This window comes from Phaseolus vulgaris, chromosome 10 (genome assembly GCF_051622355.1).
Source record: "Phaseolus vulgaris cultivar YP4 chromosome 10, ASM5162235v1, whole genome shotgun sequence".
Classification (NCBI taxonomy): Eukaryota; Viridiplantae; Streptophyta; class Magnoliopsida; order Fabales; family Fabaceae; genus Phaseolus; species Phaseolus vulgaris.
This window is the reverse complement of record NC_143507.1, coordinates 2,569,601-2,592,216: the sequence shown is the minus strand read 5'-3', so window position 1 is coordinate 2,592,216 and position 22,616 is coordinate 2,569,601. Positions and strand designations below refer to the sequence as shown.

General features: G+C 32.5%; 1 protein-coding gene across 1 annotated transcript; it reads left to right on the top strand.

Annotated features, from left to right (window-relative positions):
* Nucleotides 1–15,708: 15,708 nt before the first annotated feature.
* On the top strand, nucleotides 15,709–18,033 carry LOC137819731 (HXXXD-type acyl-transferase family protein). Its single transcript, XM_068623685.2, has one exon. The coding sequence runs from the start codon at nucleotides 16,121–16,123 to the stop codon at nucleotides 17,534–17,536; it is 1,416 nt and encodes a 471-aa protein (XP_068479786.2). The 5' UTR covers nucleotides 15,709–16,120; the 3' UTR covers nucleotides 17,537–18,033.
* Nucleotides 18,034–22,616: the final 4,583 nt, after the last annotated feature.

The following is a 22,616-nucleotide window of genomic DNA, read 5'->3' as shown; positions in this document are numbered from 1 at the left end:
ATAAGAAGGGACTCAGAAAACTTTTATATGTTATTTTCGGTAAGTCGATCATTCTTCTTCCTTTGACTCAGATCAACAACTTCACTTCCTCTTCCTTTGATTCAAATCAACAACTTCACTTCCTCTTAGTTAACCCTTGCTCCTTCTCCTCGGTCAAACTCTCATTTTTTTTTAGGCTCTTGGTCGGAAGAATACCAGTGAAAGATGCTCCGACGATCAAGTAAATATTCGGTATTTTGTGCTCTGTTTAATTAATGTGTGATAATGACGTACTTTTTTCTCAAAACTTGTGATTATTTATATGATTATTATGAGCCATTATTATTGGGCTGGATTAGTGTTTGGATCGTCATTAAAAACACATTACCTAATGTTTACTTATTGTTTAAGCTTGTTAATCTCCTTCTGATCTTTAATGCATCTCAAACATGTCGGTCGGTCATAACCGAGTACCGAGGCTTCTAGATCTCGTCCGGTTCCGACCGATACACTTGCCCCCTAAGCTCGAGAGGTTTAACCTAAAGAGTCTAAATGTGACTGTTGTGTTTTTTGAGGTGGGATGTGACGTTAGGCGCGAGGCCTTGACGAGACGTGTCTCATGATTATTTAAGTCTTTGAGACGCCCTAAGAGCTTTTGCACCTCCTTTACATTCTGAGGGCTCCTCATCTCGACTATTGCTTGGCATTTATCCAGGTTAGCTTCCCCGGTGTGTAGGCATGAATCCTAAAAATATTCCCCTCTCGACATCGAACACACACTTCTTAAGGTTCAACCTCATATTAGTACCTCTCAACGCATTAAAGACTTCCTCCAAGTCCTTCACATGTTGCTCGAACAAATCCGACTTGATGACTATGCCATCAACATAGACTTCAACATTCTGCCTGATCATCCCCTTGAAGATTTTATCCATCAGACATTGATATGTGGCCTCGACATTTTTTAATTCTAAGGGCATGACCTCATAGAAGTAGTTGGTATCATCCATCATGAAGGTTGTCTTCTTTTTTTCTCTTAGGTGCATGCTTATTTGATTATACCCCGAGTAAGCATGATAGTTGTCGTTTTGCTGTCAAATTTATATGATTCTAGCGTAGACTTGTCTAACACTAGAGAGATGATAGTATAGTTGTGGTCAGATGACCCCAAGTCGTCTCCCAATGAATCCAATAGTAATTTCAGTGAATAGAATTCAAAACCTATCTGCAAACAATGAAAATTAGCAATAATTGTAAAGTAACAGGGGTTGCGATTGTTAAACTGGAAGATATAAATGATGATTTGAATCAGTAAAGAATGCAGATTGACTCCCAAGTTCTTCCACCAATGAATTCTTCACAGGCTCTCTAAAGATTATTCATTTCTCAATCCTCAATAGAGCTAAACTAGATTGAACATGCGCCAAACCTAATTCAACTGAAGCTCACCAGTAAAGCATGCGTCTACCCGTTTAATCAATACCCACTTTGTTCCATGCATATACTCCATGGGAATGCTTATCTCCTCTCTCTTGAATCATGCGCCCAAGAAATTAATTAGAACAATACGAACTAACTAAGAAACCAAAGTTTAAGATAAGGAAGACTCTCAATCATGCGTTCAAGTACAACCTCTCACAAAAACTAGTTTTCTAGGAGATTAGACTATAAAAACAATTGCTATAGAGAATTAAATAGAAACTTTTATTGATCAAAACCTCAGAACTCAATGGAGAATCACAAAGGAATCAACCAAAAGGTTTAGCTTTCCATGCGGAGGCAAAAGAATTACAAATAAGAAAAGAAACTAAGAAAACCCTATGAAGCTCTCTCTCTTCTCCTTGATGCTTGTGTCCTTTTATAGGTTTTTCTGCTCCAAGGATCTTGGGAAAATATTGCAGTTTAGATTTTGTAAGCAGTCTCCACTTTCCATAATTCTTTTTATTTTGCAGAAGATTTGTTTCCAATTCTGTTTCTGGGATCTTGTAACTTTTTTCTCTTTCTTCTCCTCATAATTTGTTTTCTGTTTTGATTCAAAGAAACAACTTGGACTTTTGCATATTTGGCCCATTCACAAAGGTAGATGCTTCAGATCATTTACCCTAAAAACACCAAATTAACAATAATAATATATAAGACCCAAATAAACCCAATTATAAGAATATTAATTAAAACAATGGATTTATTTATTATTATAGTTCAATAATCTATGATTAAGGCTATTGAGTGTGAATAAATATATGCTCATCAACGAGTTGGTCAATATTGGGTAGAAGGTATGAATCCATTGGGAAAACCTTTTTTAAACTCGTGTAATCAATACACATTCGCCACTTGTTGCTCGCTTTCTTTACCATCACTACATTGGCTAACCACACAGTGTGATGGGTTTCTCGAATAAAGTCGGTCGCCAAGAGCTTCTCCGCCTCTTCCCTTGCAGTTGTATGCTTCTTCTCCCCGAGCTTATACTTTCTTTGAGCAATCGAGCGTGCCTCCTTTTACACAGAAAGCCTGTATGATTACTTCGAGACTCACTCTCAGCATATCAGATGCAACCCATGCAAAGAGATCTGCATTTTTCTTCAATGTTTGGTGGATCGTCTTGCCATCAACCAAAGTTAAATATGTCCTAAAGTTTGTCGTATCTTTTTCGTCCTGAAGGGGGACTGACCGTATATCCTTCCCACGCTCGAGCGTCAATTCATTAATCCAAGGGTCAAGATCAACCAGAGCGACTGTGTGCTCTCTTCGTGCAGGTCTGAGCTCCGTCCGAGAGGTTCTTCGCTCTTGTGTGGATATTTGCTCCTGAGAACGTCCCTTGCTCGTGCGAGATGAGTCCCTCTTGGTCAGCTCAACCTTCAAACTTGTCACATAGCATTCCCACACAACCTTTGGATCCACGTGCACGGTTAAAATATCTCTTGATACCAAGGGAAATTTCATAGTTAGATGGGGGGTTGATACAATTGCTCCTAATTTTTTTTATAGACGGTCGATCCAAGAGAATGTTATACGATGTGTTGGCCTCCACCACCAAGTATCGTATCTTGGTCGTCCGAATCGCCCTATCCTCACCGAACTTGGTGTAAAAATCAATGTAGCCTCAGGTATCTACTCTCTATCTCTCTCAAGAAGCCAACAATCTGATCGTCATACGGTTGCATCTTTGCCTCTAGAATCCTCATCCTCTTGAAGGTCTTCTAGTATAAGATGTCGACCGAGCTCCCCTAATCAACAAATGTCTTCATGATAGAGAACTTATCTATGTCTACGGTTATGTCCATAAGGTCATCCCGAGTTGGGTCGACCGCCTTGAAGTCTTGATCGGTGAAAGCAATTGGGGGCATCCTCGATTGGAAAGAGAAAGCAGATGAATTCACTGATTGGACTACTCCTCTCTATCGTCTCTTCGGCCAGGTTTGTCTCTCCTCGAGGGTTCATCACGTCGAGATCGACGCTCTGATTGGGAGTCTTTATCATTCGATCGAAAAAAAATGTAATTTTTATATAAAAAATTTATGTTAGGCATTAGTATATAACTTGACATCGCTGACACTCAAAAAAAAATATTATTAAAAAAATAAATAAAAAAACATATTTAATTCATTTGATTTGTATATAATTAATCACTATAGTAGGTGGAGTAGGTTTTATTATTTTATTGGAACACTTGTCACATCAAATGTTTAAAATGTAACTAAAATAAATTAGTTTTGTAAATAGATAATAGTGTTTCTAAATTTTCTGGGTTATACTAAAAAAAAAAGACAAACTCGGAGATATTGGAATTTAACTTTTCAAGCACCGATGAGCCCAATCAGAATTGTTATAGTATTTCGCTTGATGTTATGTAATAATGCGTCATGTTAATCTTATACACTATAGTCCTCACTAAAAGACTTTTTAACCATTATCTGAATAAAAAAATAATTTCTCCATAAACAATTTTGGATAAAATTAAAAAAAATAAAAAAAAGTTTATGTATAAATTAAAAGTAAGAATTTAAAAGACTTGTAGAAGAGAGTTTTTACCAATTAATTTATAAATGAACTAAATTAGTTTTTTTTATAAAACTTTCATGTTCGGCATCACTATGTAACTTGACATCTCAGATATGTTGATACTTCAAGTAACAACAATCATTTATAATCACACGAAAAAAATATTATTAAAAATAAAAGAAAAAAAAGAAAGAAAATACAAAACAAAACAAAAATATGGGAGGATTAAATCAAAACTGATATGTTAACAAAAATGGTTCATAGGTAGACTATACATATCCATAAAGAATTCTAAAAACGGACTAGAAGGAAACCTATTATACCAATGAAATAATTATCTATGAATAAATCCTAAATTAGCCCACTTATCAGCACACACATTCCCTTCTCGAAAAATATGAGTAAACCTAAATATGATTTTGTCACAGTAATTAAGACATGTATGTAATCGATTATGAAGCATCCACGAACAGTAGTGCTAGTAGTAAATGCACGAATATATAATTTTTTTTTGTTCAAGCCACTTGTACCTATTGATGGAGCTAGCACCTTCATGTTCACGTCCAACTACTCCTTCAAGAAAAAGACAATTGATATAGTAGGTTTGTCAAATTGAGAAGGGTGGGATAGATTACTATATCCATGCTTAATGAAATGTATATGATGCTAACATTACAAAATGACAATTAAACATCGTATTTAATCAAAATAATTGTTATTGTTGATGACCATCCATTATTAAGGGATGAATAAGAGAGATAATTAAACCAATAATCATAAGCAAACATTCTTGTCTTTTGTGACCGAAAAGGACTATAATATAATTTATTAAGAATGAATAGATTCTTCTTCTACCTAGAGACAACGAATAGATTCACCAAGTTTTTGTCGTCGAAAACCACAAAATGCGGCTATAAATTAATAAAAGTGCTTAATCTCACGATGACGTATATGTAATTAGTGAGTGCAAAATCTAAATTTGATAAGCATGGCCCTCTCTTGATTTTAGTATAGTTGTCAACGGGTAAGTTAGTGCAGATGCATGCACATTCTACACTACTACGAGCATATATTCCAATATGTAAATTTAATATTATGGTTCCTGTTTTTTTATCTTATTAATCAAATGTGGTTATATACAGTTAATATTATAGCCAAGATATATATAAGTTACTACACCTAACGATTTGATGCTTTGATGATTGATATTTTTTAAAATGTTATCAAACTCATTTTTTTTTGTTAAATTATACATTTTTGGATCATCTATGTTATTTTCAGTTTCAATACTTCTTTACATTATTAATAACGTCAAAAAATTATTAGCTTTATGATTTTTAAATTTTTTTTTTAATGAGCTATTTTTCTTTATTAAAACTCATGTTAGGTAGTATGTGTCATCATATGAAAACTAGTATAAAAACTAAAAAAAAAAAAACGTAGAGAGACTAGATCAAACTCATGCGAAAAGAAATAAAAAACAAAGAAACTTTGAAGTGTAGTCTAAGCAACTACATTGAAAGTTTAAAAAAAAAAAAGACAACAAGACAAAGAAAACAACATTCTCTAATGCATGGCTTCCAAAAAGAGAACAAAGAGGAACAATTGAATCTCAACAATCAAATTAGATGGACTCTCGTTTACATTCAGTTGCGGTAATAAAATCCTATGATATTGTTGCACATCAATACCATTAGTTTTTCTTGTGTTGACCTGTTTAGGAGGTCATCTTATTGACTTTCACTCTAGCTTTAGGAGGATGTCTCGATGGAGGTTTGAACTAATTCATCGTCTTCACTTAATGGTTCCTCATTTTCCATGTTTTCAGTCCAAAACTTAGAGACCAAATTGGCTTATTCTAAAAAATATCAGTGAAGATAGATTCAACTGTATCTACTGGCAAGATGGTCGGGCATAACTCTTGAACTTCTTGTTCATCACCTAAAAGAGATTCAAAACAATTTTCAAGACTAAATCTTGAGAAACAGATTTAGAAGTAACCCATTTGGAAACAACTAATTTAGGAATTGTTGCATTAGTTGCAGATTTGTGATGAGAGGATCCTTCTAAAATATCAGAATTTTCAGGAGGCAAGGAGTTCTTTTTTTTTTAGCAAACCATTTCATTCAAGGACATCTTCTGAAGAGGGTATATCACCAAAAATATCATCTTAAGATCCTGAACTAGCTCTTATATCTTTAGCACATTTCTTAAACTTTTGACCAGCAAGAGATTCACTCTCCACCTAATGCAATCCATGTGGATTGTTGTGGAATGGAGTTGAGGTAGTAGTGAAAGAGGATGCAGATGCACCAAAGATTGGAGGTGATTTGGTGAAGAATGGAAGTGATTGTGGTGCTGAATTTAGAGAAAGGTTGGACCAACTTTCTAGGATTTCACTGTGCCTCTAGGCTCTCAAGCAAAGGAAAGGATTATGAGAGAATGATTCTGAATACTCACGAGTCTCATTCAGTATATGTCAAATCTAAAATAAATGGTAGAAGTCACCTATTTATAGGTGAAGAAGATGAAGGTAGTTTGCTCTTTAAGCTACCATAATCCTAGTTAAGCAAGCTTAACCATGGTGAGTTCTAGTAGCTTAAAGAGGTGTCGCGCAAGCCTCTAAGATGCTTTAGAAACCCTTGTTTGTATGATGAATGAGAGTTTCTAGAGTGTCTTTTCAATTATTTGACAACCCACTCTAGAAATGGTCCACAAATATAAGACCTGAAGAATTATCTATGCTATGTTTTTACAAGTTTTATAGAGGCTAAGACAATATTTATCTTGTACATTATTCTTTTCTTAGCTCTGTGTATGGTGAATTGAAACTTGAGAATGGTCCTCCATCAGGTTCCCCACTTCAAAAGGATTTGTTCTCATATCTGGCTGTGGGTGTCTCATTATTTGAAATAGATTATGATCAACCTGCATCAGGTTCATGGATCTACCTGAAAAAAGATAGTAAACAAAATAAGAAGACAAAAGAAAGTAAAAATATTTGGTGGGCATCCATTGGTATAAACAAGAAATGTATGATTGTGTTATTCTTAAATAAGGAGATGTGCTACAAATAGAGGAATAAAATTGAGAAGGAGTAGAAGAAGGTATACCTTTTTCTCACAATGAAGTAAGTAAGCAAAGAGGTTTAGAAGGAGTGGAGGACTTGTCTTATATCTTATTTATTTTTGTGAAATTCTCTATTTATGTTTTTAATTTTATTTCATCCTCTTGTACTGTTGTAGGTGTCAGATGGCATAAGATAAATTTATGGTCTTAAAAATGAAAAGAGATTTTATTTGAATGACCTGCATGAAAGGTATTATGGTTAAATTTCCTATGACGACCATGTATAAAGTGTCCAATTTCCATAGGTATAACTTCTATGAGGTGATTTAAGTTCATTCCAATATTTGATCTGAGGATTGTGGTGTAAACTAAGATATTTAGTATATGCAGTCCACCAGGTCATTGTAGCATCCTAAAAACTAAGGTTTCTAAAGTAACCCTCCTCTCATGATCTATGTGGTGGCTTTTAAAAATTTGTTCTACCTTTATCTTCCAATTTAACTAATCATCTATATTTGTTGTACCATAAAAGGGGGAAGGTCGATCTTAGGTTCTCAGGGCACATAATGAGACCTATTTGTATGGTATCTAGGAGGGTTTTGATAATAGTTTGTATTATGGCGGTTATTATAGTCTTCATTACTATGGGGAGGACTATGATTATGAACACTTTTATGTCTATGAGAACCCTCCCCATGTCTACTCCCATACTAAGGTTTTTTTTTTTTATCTTGAGCTAGAATAAGATTATTTAAGAAAATTTTTATTTTAGAAATGTTTTTCTCTTGTTGGTCTAGTCTCAGTAAGTTTCAAAGGTTTATTCTAAAATCTCAACAAAATAACGGAGTTTTTTTAACCTTCGTTAAATTCCAAATATTTATTGTAGAACCTCAATAAAACACTCAAGATTTTTCAAACTTCAATAAATAAAAATAATTAAATCTATTTATAAATAAATTATTAAAAACTATATAATTTTAATATATTTTATAACTAAATTCTCTAAAATTTTGAAAGTGTAACTTTACATTACAAATAAGTTTTCTAAAGTTTCAAAAATTTATTTTAAAAACTTAGTAAAATAACCTTGGATAATAAGTATTTTAAGAACTAATTTTGGATAATAAGTATTTCAACAATATTTCTTATGATTGTTGGTAGTTAGTTTATATAATTCTTAATTTTTTTTGTTATGAGCTCATAGTTCAAAAAACCTGACTTATTTTGTTTTAGCTTTTGATATACGTATATTTTATGTACAATTTTAGTTTTAGTTATAATTGTTAATATTTAATTCTCATAATTTTGAAATATTTTAAATTAAGGCCTTTATTTTAAAATTTATATAATAATTGATTCACTGTGAAAGTGATAAGTAATAAAGTTAATTTTTCCTCGCAATATATTTTTGCAATTTTTAACCGAGAACACACACGACTTTGAAACCCACATCTAACAGATAATGAAATTATTTAGGATATATAAAGCAGTGATAAACACTAGTTGTTGCCGAGTTAGGTAAAAGTGGCTTGACCCAAGTTGGGGCAGTAAGGTAATGGAAGAAGCAATATTGGAGTAAGAAGAAGATAATATCTTATTTATTGTTTCTTCTCCTTAGATATAAAATAAACATAAGTGTGACTGAATTGTGATTCATTGCTAGGACTACCGTTGGCAGCCATTGAGCCTAATGCCGAAGAGTAGTGTGTCTTCGGTGGAAAAGAGAAGTTGGGAGGATCGTTAGAGATGATGGAAAATCGGGTTGAAGGTTATTTTAAAGGGCAAGTCATTTTACGAAAATTTTGAAACTCATGGTATTTTGTGGAGGTTCTTAAACTCATGGTATTGTACCAAGGTTTTTAAATCCATGCTATTTAATAGAGGTTTTGAAACTCATTGTATTTTAAGAAAGTTTTGAAACCCATAGTATTTTACGAAGATTTTAAACTCATGATATTTAATAGGGTTTCTAAAAGACTTTTCTTGAGGTATAAAAAAAACTCCAGTTAACACGTTCTCCAAGGATGGTTTAACAGAAGAAACTACAATCCTAAATAAATGACTTAATAAAGGTTTTAACTCTAGATAATATAAAAATAAACTCTGTTAAAACCATTTTTTCTTATAATGTGTCTTTGAACTTTATAGTAATTTCACGTGCTTCTATAGAATTTAATCAACTTTTTCTTTTATCTGAAATAAAAATTATATAATAAAGAACCACTAAGAATGTTTCAACCACCCATGTAAAAAAAATCTTTTTTTACAGTAAAGGCAGTTGCATTTGTATATAACCTAAAACTTCTACACCCAACCAAAACTGCAACAAAGACAGTAAAAACGTGTAGGAACATACCAACTACACTCAAGAATGTAGCAGTGATAAAGAACAAAAAACATCTACTTTCTCTACCTAAGAATCCTAAAATATCCAACCTAACCAAAGTTGTAAGGTGACAATATTCAGTTGCAGTTTTAAAAGAAAAACTCCAAAATACATCAAATGAAATTACCCCCAAGAGATAGAGACCAAAAACTATAACCACCAACAAACTCCAAAGTTGTTTCGTGTTCTTGTACTAAGAATATTGTGTTGTGTATCAAAACTTTGATAATATGTTGCTAAATAGGATCAGGTTATACAAATGAGAATGAATTCTCAGAAGTAGAAATCTTTGTTATAGTGTGTTTAAGCGGAAAAAAAAAAACCCATAAATTTGCAAAAAACACTTTTAATGTAGGTAACACAATATGGTGCGAGCCTAACAAATTACACTACCAAAAAATCATTAAATAAAAATTAATTATAAAGATAAAAAATAATTAATTATTATAATGACTAAATTAGATACTATTTTATAAACTAAAATATTGATATCTAAAGTAGTTTTTGTTATTAATAAAAAATTAAAAATTAATTTCTAAATTGATATCTAATTAACTAATTGGTATTTAATTAGTATCAAGGTTTTAACTACCAATTTTAAAATCTAAAGTAGTTGGTAGCTAAAACCTTGATAGAAAATTATATACCAATTTAGAAATTAGTTTATAAATTTTTAGTAATATAAATACAAATAATTTTTTTAGATATATAAAATAATAATTAATTTAATTAATATAATAACTATTTTTTTTTTATTTTTAAAATTATTTTTTATTTAATTATTTTCTTGTAGTATTAATAAATGTAATATGACTTAAAACCTAATTAGAACAAGAGAAAAAGGTTTTTAGGAATTTAGATGTTATCCATGTTGAAGTTTTTACTTATGTACATCAATTCATTTTAGCATAAAAGATGTGCATAGATACGCATGTGATTGTAAAACATATCATAATCTATCTTGATATGCATAAGATAAGTCAAGAATCCGTATTTATATTTCATATAATTAACTTAATTAAGAGTTTGGATAAAGAAGTAATTTTGTTAAACCTAAATAAGTCACTACTTGACATGTAATTTTAAAAAATCACTTATTTAATAAGAAAATAAATATTGCTTCTTAAAACAAAAGTTTGTTTAATTTTAAAGTAAACAAATTAAATAAACACATAAATAATAAATTTACACCTCTCATTATTTCTCTTTCACTTTCACATTAACTATTTCAACAATTACATTAATTCGTTACCACTTTTACATCCCCATCTCTCTTTGTATCTACACCCTGTGTCAAAAAAATTCATTTCTCTTGGTTTCATACCCTAAAAATAATTACAGTGAAAGAGACCTTTCCACCATTTAATTTGAAAACATTTTTGGTTGATGGTGTTACAAATGGGACAAGAGTGTGGCGGGCTTTTTACAGTTATTATTATTATTATATTGCAGCTGAAAACAAAGTTAGTGTTAAAGTACGAAAATCTCAGCATTTAACATTTCTTTCACGTTTATCATATGCATTATACTTTTCAACATAGTTAGTCCAAAAGAACAAGACACTTCGACGAACTTCACTAAACATGAATGTTAAAACGTGGGTTGGTAGAAAATAACATAAATCATTACATGTGTAGAATTTTTAGCAGTGGAACTTATGGTTTTTCTGTTCACTTTCCATTTTTTTTGTTTCTCCAAAAATATGGTTTTCAAAGTGTTGAAAATCCCTATAATTATTGAATCTTTATAACTGATCTATAAACATAAATTATAATATATAATAGGATATAAGCTTCACCTTCAATCAGTTTTTGTGAGATTGAGTTGAATTTAAATTTTATTAATTTAATATGATATTAAAATCATGTATCAATATCAAAGTCATTAAAAATTTATTTTAAGTCAAGTTTTATTAAGTTTATTACGTCATCTGTTATTAGGTTCTTTTAATTTTCATGTTTGATGTCTTCGATGTGAATGCTTGATGTTCTCAACATGTGAGAGTTTATTAGAGATCTCACACCGATTAAAGATATAATCAATTATCATTTGTAAGTGAGTGAAAACCTCATTCTATTAAACTTGTTTTTGTAAGGTTTAGTTAGTTTTAAATTTCTCCACTTTGATAGAATGAAATTTTAACTATTACTATTAAACTTTTTCACTTTTAGTAATTTTCTTTTTGCAATTTTTTTATAAAAATTGTAAGTTTTTTTGAAAAAAATCAATAAATTTTGTAAAGTCTCAAAAATTGAGAAATTTTTTATAAAATATAAAAAAAATTCATGGAATATATCTTATACACAATTTTAAATGTTATAGGATTAAAGTCGCTCAGTATAGTGAGTGGTACTAGTTGAAGCAATTTGAAAATTAGATTAAGAAGTACTTGTTGGAATGATATAGACTACAAAAGCATAATTGGGAGAGGAGGTCTCACGTGACCAATTGTATTTTTTTTTTTATTGTAATTATGTCTAATTTAGTGTTGTAAAATTGGTTTATAACGTGATACTTACATTCAATTTTGTATTTTATTATATCATTAATCAGAAACTAAATTATCACCATTGAAGTTTCAATTTAAGCAACTCTTAAGAAACTGCAACTTAGATAGCCTAGAAGTAGAAAATATGTTTGAATATTTTTTCCATAAGTTTAGTATATATATAAATAAATTTATGGAAGCTCTTTCATAGTTTTAAAAATGTTTTATTTTTTAATTTATGTACAAGTTGATTTTAATTTAAGAAAAAAATATTTCACTTTTTCTATTAAATTGATTATTTCACTTTTTTAGTTAATCGGTTGTTTAATAGGTCAGTTTGTTAGCTTTTTGATGAGTCTCTTTAAAGGCATTAAGCAATTGACTATAAAAGTATTTGAATTTACACTACTTGTGTCTAAGTCTTCATTTTCCATCAAGCACAGATTGGCTTCCTCGTCATTCTTTGATGATGAACTTGAATAAAACATAACGCTTAAAACATGAAGTTTCCAAAATAAAATAATATTTGGGGTTTTGGATTTACGGTTTAGGATTTAAAATAACCAACACATATCATACAATTCATTAAAATACATCAAATTCAATATAAATTAATCAATTATAATTTACAAATCTAACTTTACAAATATAATTAATAATCTAACAAATTAATAATTCTAACCTAACAATTCCAATTTAACAATTTAAACTAAAATAAATTATCCTAATAATTTAAAATATAATAACCCCATGATGAAAAATAATAAATTTAAATAAAATCCAACATAAATTAATAATAACTACACAAAATTAAATAAATATATAACAATACAAAATAAAAAAAAACTTTACTTACCTGGTGGTGGTTGGCAGCGATGGTGCGGAGGAGCAAGGCATGGAGGAGGAAGGCCGAGATGCTCCTATAACCATGGAAAAATCCTAAAAATGGAAGTCAAAGAAGAAACGAATGGAGCAAATGAGAGCAATGAAACAAGAAGGAATGAAAACGCGACAACAACGGTGCATAGAAGGAAACCTTAAAAGGCATGCTCTACATAGTAGGATTAAAATAAAAAACACAGAGTGACGATTTTACCTAATAACCATAGTCTATGCCTAAAATTTTAACTATAAACTACGTTTTATCGAAAATCGTAGTTTATGTAAAGCTTACTTATAGACTATGATTCATATGAACAACCGTAGTCTATACCTAAAATTTAAACAATAGACTATAACTTTATCCTAAACCACAATCAATATGATCATGTTAATTTCAAAATTATCACCATGTTTTCATAGACAACGTTTCGCTTGAACCAACCTATAAGCATAGTTAAACAATACATTTGCACTACTAAATTTATCAAGCATTATTATTTATATATATAAGGAAATATAGAATAAGAATATTGTTAGGTGCATAGTGAGCCTTGGCCTTTGCTGGTAGACGAACCAAAACTTTGGTTTTCAGAAATCATAGACCATTGGTTGGGGTTGGGGTTGGGGTGCTCATTTTTTCTTCCTATTTTCTCTTCTGTTTTGGTGATTAAAAAAAAAGGGACTCAGAATTCACCTTGGGAAAGAGTAAGTTGAATAAGTGAATATGCATGTATTCTCTTTCCCTCCTCTTCGAACAATTCCTATTGAAGAAGAATAGACATACTTCTTCTTTAAGCTATTTCAAGTATGTCTTGTTGAATCTATGCGTATTATAATATCATAAAGCAACGGATTTCGTACCTCACTTCATTATTTTCAAGACCAGCATCTATGTTTAGTCCAAAAATAAAATAATAAAAATAAAAATAATTGTTATTGTTATTATTTTTTTTGTTATCTGTCAGAAGCACATGCCAAACAATCATGAAATTTAGGTAATTGTACATCAAATTACCAAATTATCTGTCGTGCAGTAGGAAAAGGGACAGACGAAACCATTGTACCCCTAGTCCAAAATATTTTAAGATTTAATCATAATCACATTGTGTTCTTCACGAAGAAGAAACCTTGGAAGATATTCATGGATTTGAGGGCATGAAAAAAAAAAGAAAGAGAGAAAGAAAGAGATTAATCACAAACCAACTACAGAAATAAAATCTTTGACTACGCAATAGATTTTATAAACATTTTTTATTGATATGTTTCCCATTATTTACTTATTTCTACATCACATAAAATTCTAGTTCACATTTAAACTACAACACACATTTTTTATTTCTAAGTTTAATGATATATATATATATATATATATATGATTTTTTTATATCCTTAAAAACAAAAATTATAAAAAGAACACTAAAATATGTTTTCAAACTCCTAATTCGTTATAATTAACTGTTTTTGGTATTTAATTTCTTTTAAGATATTAGTCTTTAATAAAATTACACAATTATTATTTTTAAGTCTTTTAAAAGAAATTTGAAACCATTTTCATTATCAAATAAAATAATTTTTATACTTCCTTTCTCACCGACAAATTTTATTTTTTACTGTAAACAAACATGTAGTCTATTTTCTTGTCAACTTTAAGATTTTATAAATAAAATTGAAATATTCAATGATACATTTTTTTTTATTCTTTTATAGTGGATTTATTAGTTATGGATGATAATTGGTGGTGTATACTCAATTAGCCAAGCAACAATATCAGATAGTGGACAGAAAGTAACGAACACTGGTCATTTTAAAACTATTTTTTGCATATTGTTAAGTACTAAATAATACGTATTTCTTTAAACGTATTAAAAAAAGTTTTATAATACAATTATAAATGAAGAAACAACTTTTAAAGGATAAGGTTATGGACAAATGTAAGATTAATGAAATATAACTATTAAGTGAAGAAGGACTACATCCTTATTCTTATTTATTCAAATTTTATATATAGGGATGTAAGAAAGGTCGAAAATTTTTGTGGATATTTCTTATCATCATGTTCATGCTAATTAATATTTATGATTGATTTCTATCAAACAAAATAATAAACTACCTAAAAGTACATATCTACAGTGACTTTTCAACTAGAAATCTTATATAAATTCATAATTCTTTTGATTATTATTAAGATAAATCTCTAAGGATGTGTTGTGTTTGTTTCCAAATGGAAAGTTAGAGAGTGAAAAAAGTTGAAGAAAATTGGAAAAACAAGATGTAAAATTAAGAAAAATCAAACAAAATTTACTGTAAGACTTTTTTTTTTCTCTCAAATTGCGAAGAAAGTTAATTTTGAGTGCAGAAAGTTGATTTTATAACGTAGTTAAACATAATATAACAATTACATTCAATAAATATAATAATATTTATTTTAAAATAATAAATGATTAAATTTATAATAAAATGCATTTAATATTTTATTAATATATGTTTAGTTTTAAATAAAATAAAAAATTTAAAATAAAAAGTAAAATAAATTTGATAATTTATTTATTTATTAAGGTTTTATAGTAATTCTTATTTTAATTTTAATTTCTTTAATCTAATTTAAATTTTCAAAATTTACAATTCAATTACATTAAATCACTTACAAATTTTCATAATTATTTTTTTTTAATTTTCATTCTCTTTTCCTTATTCTAAACAACTTTTCCTTACTTTCGAATACATTATTTTTTTCACTTCCTCAAATCCAAGATCTAATATAAACAAAGCATGAATCTGAACTTTAACCAAAACATCTCATTCCTACCCTTTTAAACCAGAACATGATCTGAAAAGAACTATTTATATTCTGCACAAAATTAAAACTTTGTTCCTTAAATGAATTTGTATACTTAATCCAGAGTCCTAGTATATATACTTCAGTTCACCAAGTGAATCTGTGTGGCAAAGGTTGAATTAAAAAGGAAATTGAGTATTGATACTAGATAGGAAATTTTAAAGAAGAGTAAAACAGAAAACTCCATTAGAAGTTGAAAAGAAAAGCTGAATGAAAGAAGGAAAATAAGATGGTCTCTTCCAATGTGCAAAGAAAGAGGAGAAGTCCCTCCCTGAGCACGTGTCCACCGGAAGCGCAATGAGGAGCCACGTCATGTTAATATCTTTTTGAGTCCCTTGTGAGGAAGGGAAAAAAAATTGAAAAAACACCACACCACTCCTTTGGTCTTCTCCACCTATAAAATCCCTCAAGCTCACTCCCTTTGGAACCAAGCAAGAAAGTATTGGCAGCATAACTAAATACACTACACATCACCAAAATGCCTTCCTCTTCCACCACCATAGTCTCAAGATGCCTCATCCATCCCGACCACAAATCCACCCTCAAACCACTCAAACTCTCTGTTTCTGACCTTCCAATGTTGTCCTGTCATTACATCCAAAAGGGGGTCTTGCTCACTGCCCCACCCTCTTCCTTCGAAAACCTCATTCTCTCTCTCAAACACTCTCTCTCCGCCGCTCTCTCCCACTTCCCCCCCATCGCCGGCCGTTTCTCCACCGACTCCCAGGGTTACGTCCACATCGTCTGCAACGACGCCGGCGTCGACTTCATCCACGCCAAGGCCAAGCACTTAACTCTCAACGCCGTCGTTTCCCCCATGTCCGTTGATGTTCACCCGTGCTTCAAGGAATTCTTCGCCTACGACATGATGATCTCCTACGCCGGCCACCACAACCCCCTCGCGGCCGTCCAGGTCACCGAGCTTGCCGACGCCGTTTTCGTCGGCTGCACCGTCAACCACGCCGTCACCGACGGAACCTCCTTCTGGCACTTCTTCAACACCTTTGCCGCCATCACCAAAGGCAGCGCCGCCAAGAAAGTACTCCGCGCGCCGGATTTCACGCGCGAAACCGTAATCAACTCCCCTGCCGTCCTCTTCGTCCCCGCCGGCGGCCCCGCCCTCACTTTTGACGCCAACAAACCCATCCGCGAACGCGTCTTCCACTTCTCCCGCGAATCCATTCAGAAACTCAAACTTAGAGCCAACGCCAATACCAACGAACTAACGGAAGTAATGGGAAAACAAGTGAATGACGGTTGGAAAATCGTTAACGGTAACGGAAATGCAAACGGAAACGGAAAGCTTAACGGTAACGAAAGAAACGAGATCTCGTCGTTTCAGTCGTTATCTGCTCAGCTCTGGCGTGCGGTGACACGTGCGAGGAAATTCAACGACCCTGCCAAAACGTCAACGTTTCGGATGGCGGTTAATTTCCGCCACCGCTTGGAGCCGAAGATGGACGCGTTTTACTTCGGCAATGCGATTCAGAGCATACCAACCGTCGCAACCGTCGGGGATATTCTCTCGCGCGATCTGCGTTTCTGCGCGGATTTGCTGCATCGGAACGTGATCGCGCACGATGACGCTACGGTGCGCCGCGGCATAGAGGATTGGGAGAACGCGCCGCGGCTGTTTCCTCTCGGGAACTTCGACGGCGCGATGATCACCATGGGAAGCTCCCCGCGTTTTCCCATGTACGACAACGACTTCGGCTGGGGCAGGCCCGTCGCGATTCGGAGCGGCAAAGCGAACAAGTTCGACGGTAAAATCTCCGCTTTTCCGGGGAGAGAAGGAAACGGCAGCGTGGATCTGGAAGTCGTTTTGGCTCCGGAGACCATGGCGGGGCTCGAAAACGACATGGAGTTTATGCAATACGTAACGCAGGTGGTGTGAGGTTCCGTTACGTTCAGTAAGTTGCACAGTAGTGATAGTGAAAAGACGGAACGGAGTGAAAAAAGTTATAACTCGGTGATGAAACGACGGGGAACGGTGGGTGATTGCACGACAATAGTACCATGGATCTGGACGTCGTTTTGTGTCGGTCAAAGTCAAACGTTCGCGGAGTGGGGTTTCAGTGTTCTAAGGCTGTGTTTGGGTGTTTCCGTGGTTGGCCCTACCGGTATAATGATTTTCGGGGAGGTTTTTCAGTTTTCACTTTTCAGGTGATCAATAACAGGACGAACAATAATAAAGATAATAATAATAATACTACCGATCGACGATGATGATGATAAATGAAAATGGAAAATAAAAAATAAAAAATAAAAAAATAAAAGGGAAGCTAATATGTTGTTGAAGGCAAAATAGGGTTTTGGAGTTTTCGTTTAGCTTTTTTGTAAGTGTCCGTTGGTGTTACTTTTTCCTTTATGAATATAACTTTTTTTCTTTAATATTGGAATTGAGTGGAGATAACGATGTGTGAATATTGTGGTTGATTGGAAGTGTGTGATTGAGGATATAGTTGTGGATAAAGAATATGAGATAAATGTGTGTGCGTTTAGAATAATTAATTAATTAATTAATTAAAGAATTGGTGTGAAATCAAACCGCCAGGGGGCCACCAAGTGGCCAAGAATTTTAGATGCTCCGTTTTATTTAAACATGTGCCGTGATGCTTTAATTAATTGTTCTCATAATTTCCAGCACCAATCCAACATATGAGGTGTTTCAATTGCTATCATCGTTGGATATATTCATTAAACAACATCTACAAAAAGATAACTCATTACCTCATTTAATGACTTGACAGCTACTTCTATAACCTTGTAATCATACACCCATCAACTTACAACCAGACATGGATATCAATTCAAATCTTTCTGTTCCTTCCTCAATTTTTCACTCTCTAATCAGATTTCATTTTACTTGCTATTGGAATTGCACAACGCGGTCTCAATTTCTGTTCCAAAATTACCTTAAAACGGAGACATCTATGAATTCACTCCAACTGTTTGAATGGGGCAAAACATTCATGTGATATCCTACATTGGAGAGATGTGCATCACTGTATTTTGTTTCACATTTTAATTTCAACAGTTTTTTTAATATGATATATTATGAATATTCAATCATAGTTTTTAGAGTTTAATCTTGCTTACTAATATCCCTCCACGTTAAGTTTAAAACTTAATCATTATTATTCTACTATGCAAACTAAGAAGACATTTGCTTAACCATCAAGCTTATCTTACTTAATTAATCAATATATCAAATTAATATAATTTAACAATGATATTAGTACTAATTAGGTCTAACATCTCATAGATCCAACTAAGTTCTATAAATAAGTTGATAATATCTTTATCAAGATACATATTTAATAACATTTATTTATCTCAATTACTGAATATCAAATAATGACTTCATTAGTGCAGAAACATAAAATAAATGCGGCTATTTCGAATTTATAAATGCGGTTTTACAACCGCATTTGATCAACACGCAATTGTAAATCAAGAAATATAAATGCGGCTATATAGCTGCATTTATAAATACCATTTACAAGTGCGGTTATTTGCTTTAACCGCACTTGTATATGCCAAATCATTAAAAAAAATTAAAAATTTTAAAACATCGTTAATCTTGTGTGAAGCCAAGATTGATGAAGAGTCACGGGAGCGAACAACGGTGGCGGCAGCAGAAGCGACGGCGGATAGGGAAGCAGTAACGGAGCAAACCAAAAAATCCACAAGAAACCACGAATACAATGAAAGAGTGCTCCGAGACCACCAATGCAAGGAAAAAAACATATATAAGAAAAACGAAAAACATTTATGCATATATTTGTGAAGATGAAGAGGAAGAAAGAGAGTTCAAAAACTTACATTGCACAAATGGAATGCAGATGCAGCAGAAGAACTCAGAGTGCGAACGCGAAACGAAGGCAAAGACGAGAAATAAAGTTTGAAATTGTGTGTGGCGCGCTTCAAAATTTAAGGTAAAAAATGATTTACGAATGCGGTTAAAGGTAAAACCGCATTCGTAAATCAAAGAATTTTGATTTACGAATGCGGTTATTTGAATAACCGCATTCGTAAATCAAACACTTTGATTTACAAGTGCGGTTATACAAATAACCGCATTCGTAAATCAAGTGCTTTGATTTACGAATGAGGTTATTCAAATAACCGCATTCGTAAATCAAAATAATTTCAAAAATGCCACCGCGTTTTTTACGAAAGCGGGTAGCGCAAAAGCCGCACTAAATAAAGCGTATCCTTTTCTTCTTTTTGCACTAGTGCTTGAGTGTTGGAGAACTTTTTACATATACACCCCCACACGTATCGACTATCGAGATCGATATAGAACAAAGATTGAGAAAACATAAGCAAATTAGACTACTATTCTCGCCGGATGACTTGGATCGGGTCTTTGATGGTAGATTTTGGGCCAAATTTTCTTTTTTGTTGTTGCTGCTTTGGGATGCTTGAAATCCACAATTAGGGGAGTTCCACCTGTTGACAAGAATCCGACGATCAAGTTAGTGAGAACATATAATTATGAGTATTGTGGGTAGTGTATGAAAGGATACTTACTTTTGTTCAGGGTCTTGAGGCCCTTTTATAGTACTCGTAGATCCTTCCTTTAAGAGTTAACAACCATAAAGATATTTTGTTAATATATTCCCTTTATTTTAGAGGTGTTGGCAGAGCATTATATCTTACGGTTTATTTTCATCGAATTTAGAGTAAATATTTGTGCATAACTAATTCAGTTATTTATTCAATTGTTTTAATATATTTTGGTAGTCATTTGAGTCGACTTCTTAACAAATCATTGAACTTATTATTGTTTTGGGCTGAGTTAAGTATTTACCCTCTTACACCAGTCGGGCTAGAACAATGTACCTAAGTGCTCGGGTCGGGCCCCGAGCATGTCCGACCAGTATAGTCCCCCAATCTCGAGTCGAGTAGGGCGAGGCAAAGAGGTTTAATTTGTTCGAAAAGACGTTAAGTCAGAGGGTGGTTGGCTCGCAGTTTTCGAGAAGTCACTTGATGGGACGGTTTTGCGATGACTTTAATGATGTGTATGCGTATCCTATGATCAAATGGTTTAGAAAAGGTGTCGTTTGAAGCTTTTTTTTTCAGATTTCTTAAAAATCTTGAAAACCCTTTTTCTTTCTTTATTGTTCTTTTTTTTTTACAAAGACTCAGAGAAAAAAGAAAGAAAAATCCTTTCCCATGCGACGTCGTGCCTCTCCACGAACCACCGTGAACCAGGTACACTCTTTCGATCCTACTATTTAAATGGTAGCACTTATATTTTGACTTTTATTATCATGCTACCTTATGTGTTGTTTGGTTTGTTTTATACGATGCCTTACCTCATAGCTGCCTTCTTACACCAAGCGCTTTGTTGTAAGAAGGCGGCTTTACCAAATAGTCGCCCTCTCAGACTCTTTTTAGCTTAGAGCCCTCCAAGTACGCTTTCATACTTCCTTTGTCTCTGGCGTTTCATTTTCTCTTCTGTTTTGTGCTTCTTCTTCCTTTTCCTCGAGCCATTAACTTCTTCGAGCCATTGTGTAAGTTTCTTTCGAGATCTCTCCTTCTTCTTCATCATTGGTTTGTTTTTTTTTCTCTTGTTTATTTCTTTTCTCCCATTGTTGTGAAGGTTCTTCACCATTCCTACTTTCATTAACTTTCACGCGGTTCTTTTGGTTTTCGTTGTTCCTCCATTTGGTTCTTCGTCTCTAACCTAACAACTAACATTATAATTTAATAATAATGCATATATTAATTATAAATTAATAAATTAATAATTAATATAGAAAGGTGTAAAATGGCGACTTTTACCATAGTCTCCCTCTTTGTTTGTTTGAATCTAAGAAGGTGGCTAAATAGCCGTCTTCTTTGCTTGATCAAAGGCGGCTAAAAAGTTGTCATTTTACCGTTAAAATAGCTGTTGTTTTTAAGATTTTTTGCACCAATGCTATACTCTGTTCCTCTTTCTTTTCTTTATTCTCTCTTTTCTTTCTCTTCTTTCTTTCTAATAAGAGCTTGCAATTTTTCTACTAATTATTTTTCTCTTCGTATGAATTATTTTTCATCATTTACAATTTTTATTTCTTTTCTTACAAGCTTTTATATTTTTAATAATAATAGGTATAATAAAAATCATTATAATACTAAAGAATTTGTTTGGTGTAGTTGTTAAAGTTTCCTTGGTCACTGAAGGAACCTGGTTTTGAATCTCATCCACTGCAAATTTTATTTTTTGGTGACAAAGTTACATACGGATATAATCCGTATGTAATTACCTTTGATTTACATACGGATTTTGATTCGTATGTAATAATCCGTATATAATTCGCGTTTTTCTTGTAGTGTACACAGGTCTTCAATTCATTCCAATTCAAAATTTCTTTTTTTTGTCAATTCTAACATCATTTTGCCTTTGTGTCCACCAAGACCTGGAGTATTCTATAAAACTTTAGGTAGCCATAGAAAATTTTCTAAATTCATTCATTCGGTGGTTTATAAAAATTTAATCAACATTTGTCTCCCACTCTAAATATGCCTTAACATTTTTATTTCCATAAAAAGAAGGGAGGTGTACTTCTGACTACGTAAAATAAAGGAAAGTTATAGGCTTGTGATGTTGTTTAGAAGGTGGTTGATAGAATTTATAGCAAGGATTGCTACACACCCCTTCTTGTCTTTAGAAATGAGGGTCTCTATGATGATCTCTTTTCCGATTTGATCCCTTATTATGTTTGCTCCTATATTTTTCTTGATTTTGCATGTATTGAACAAACATTGTTCTTAACTCTTCCATGGATGTTTCTTTAGTACTCATTTTAATTTTTTATTTGATTTTGAAAATCAACCATTTACAAGAAGGTTGAAAGGTCAAACTATTTCCAAGTTCACTCCTAGAAAAGAGAGGTGAGTCATTAAGTACCAAATCTTACCTAGCTAGAGTTTCCTTAACTAGCTTTCACTAGTCTCACTTAATGGAAACTCCAATTAATTTT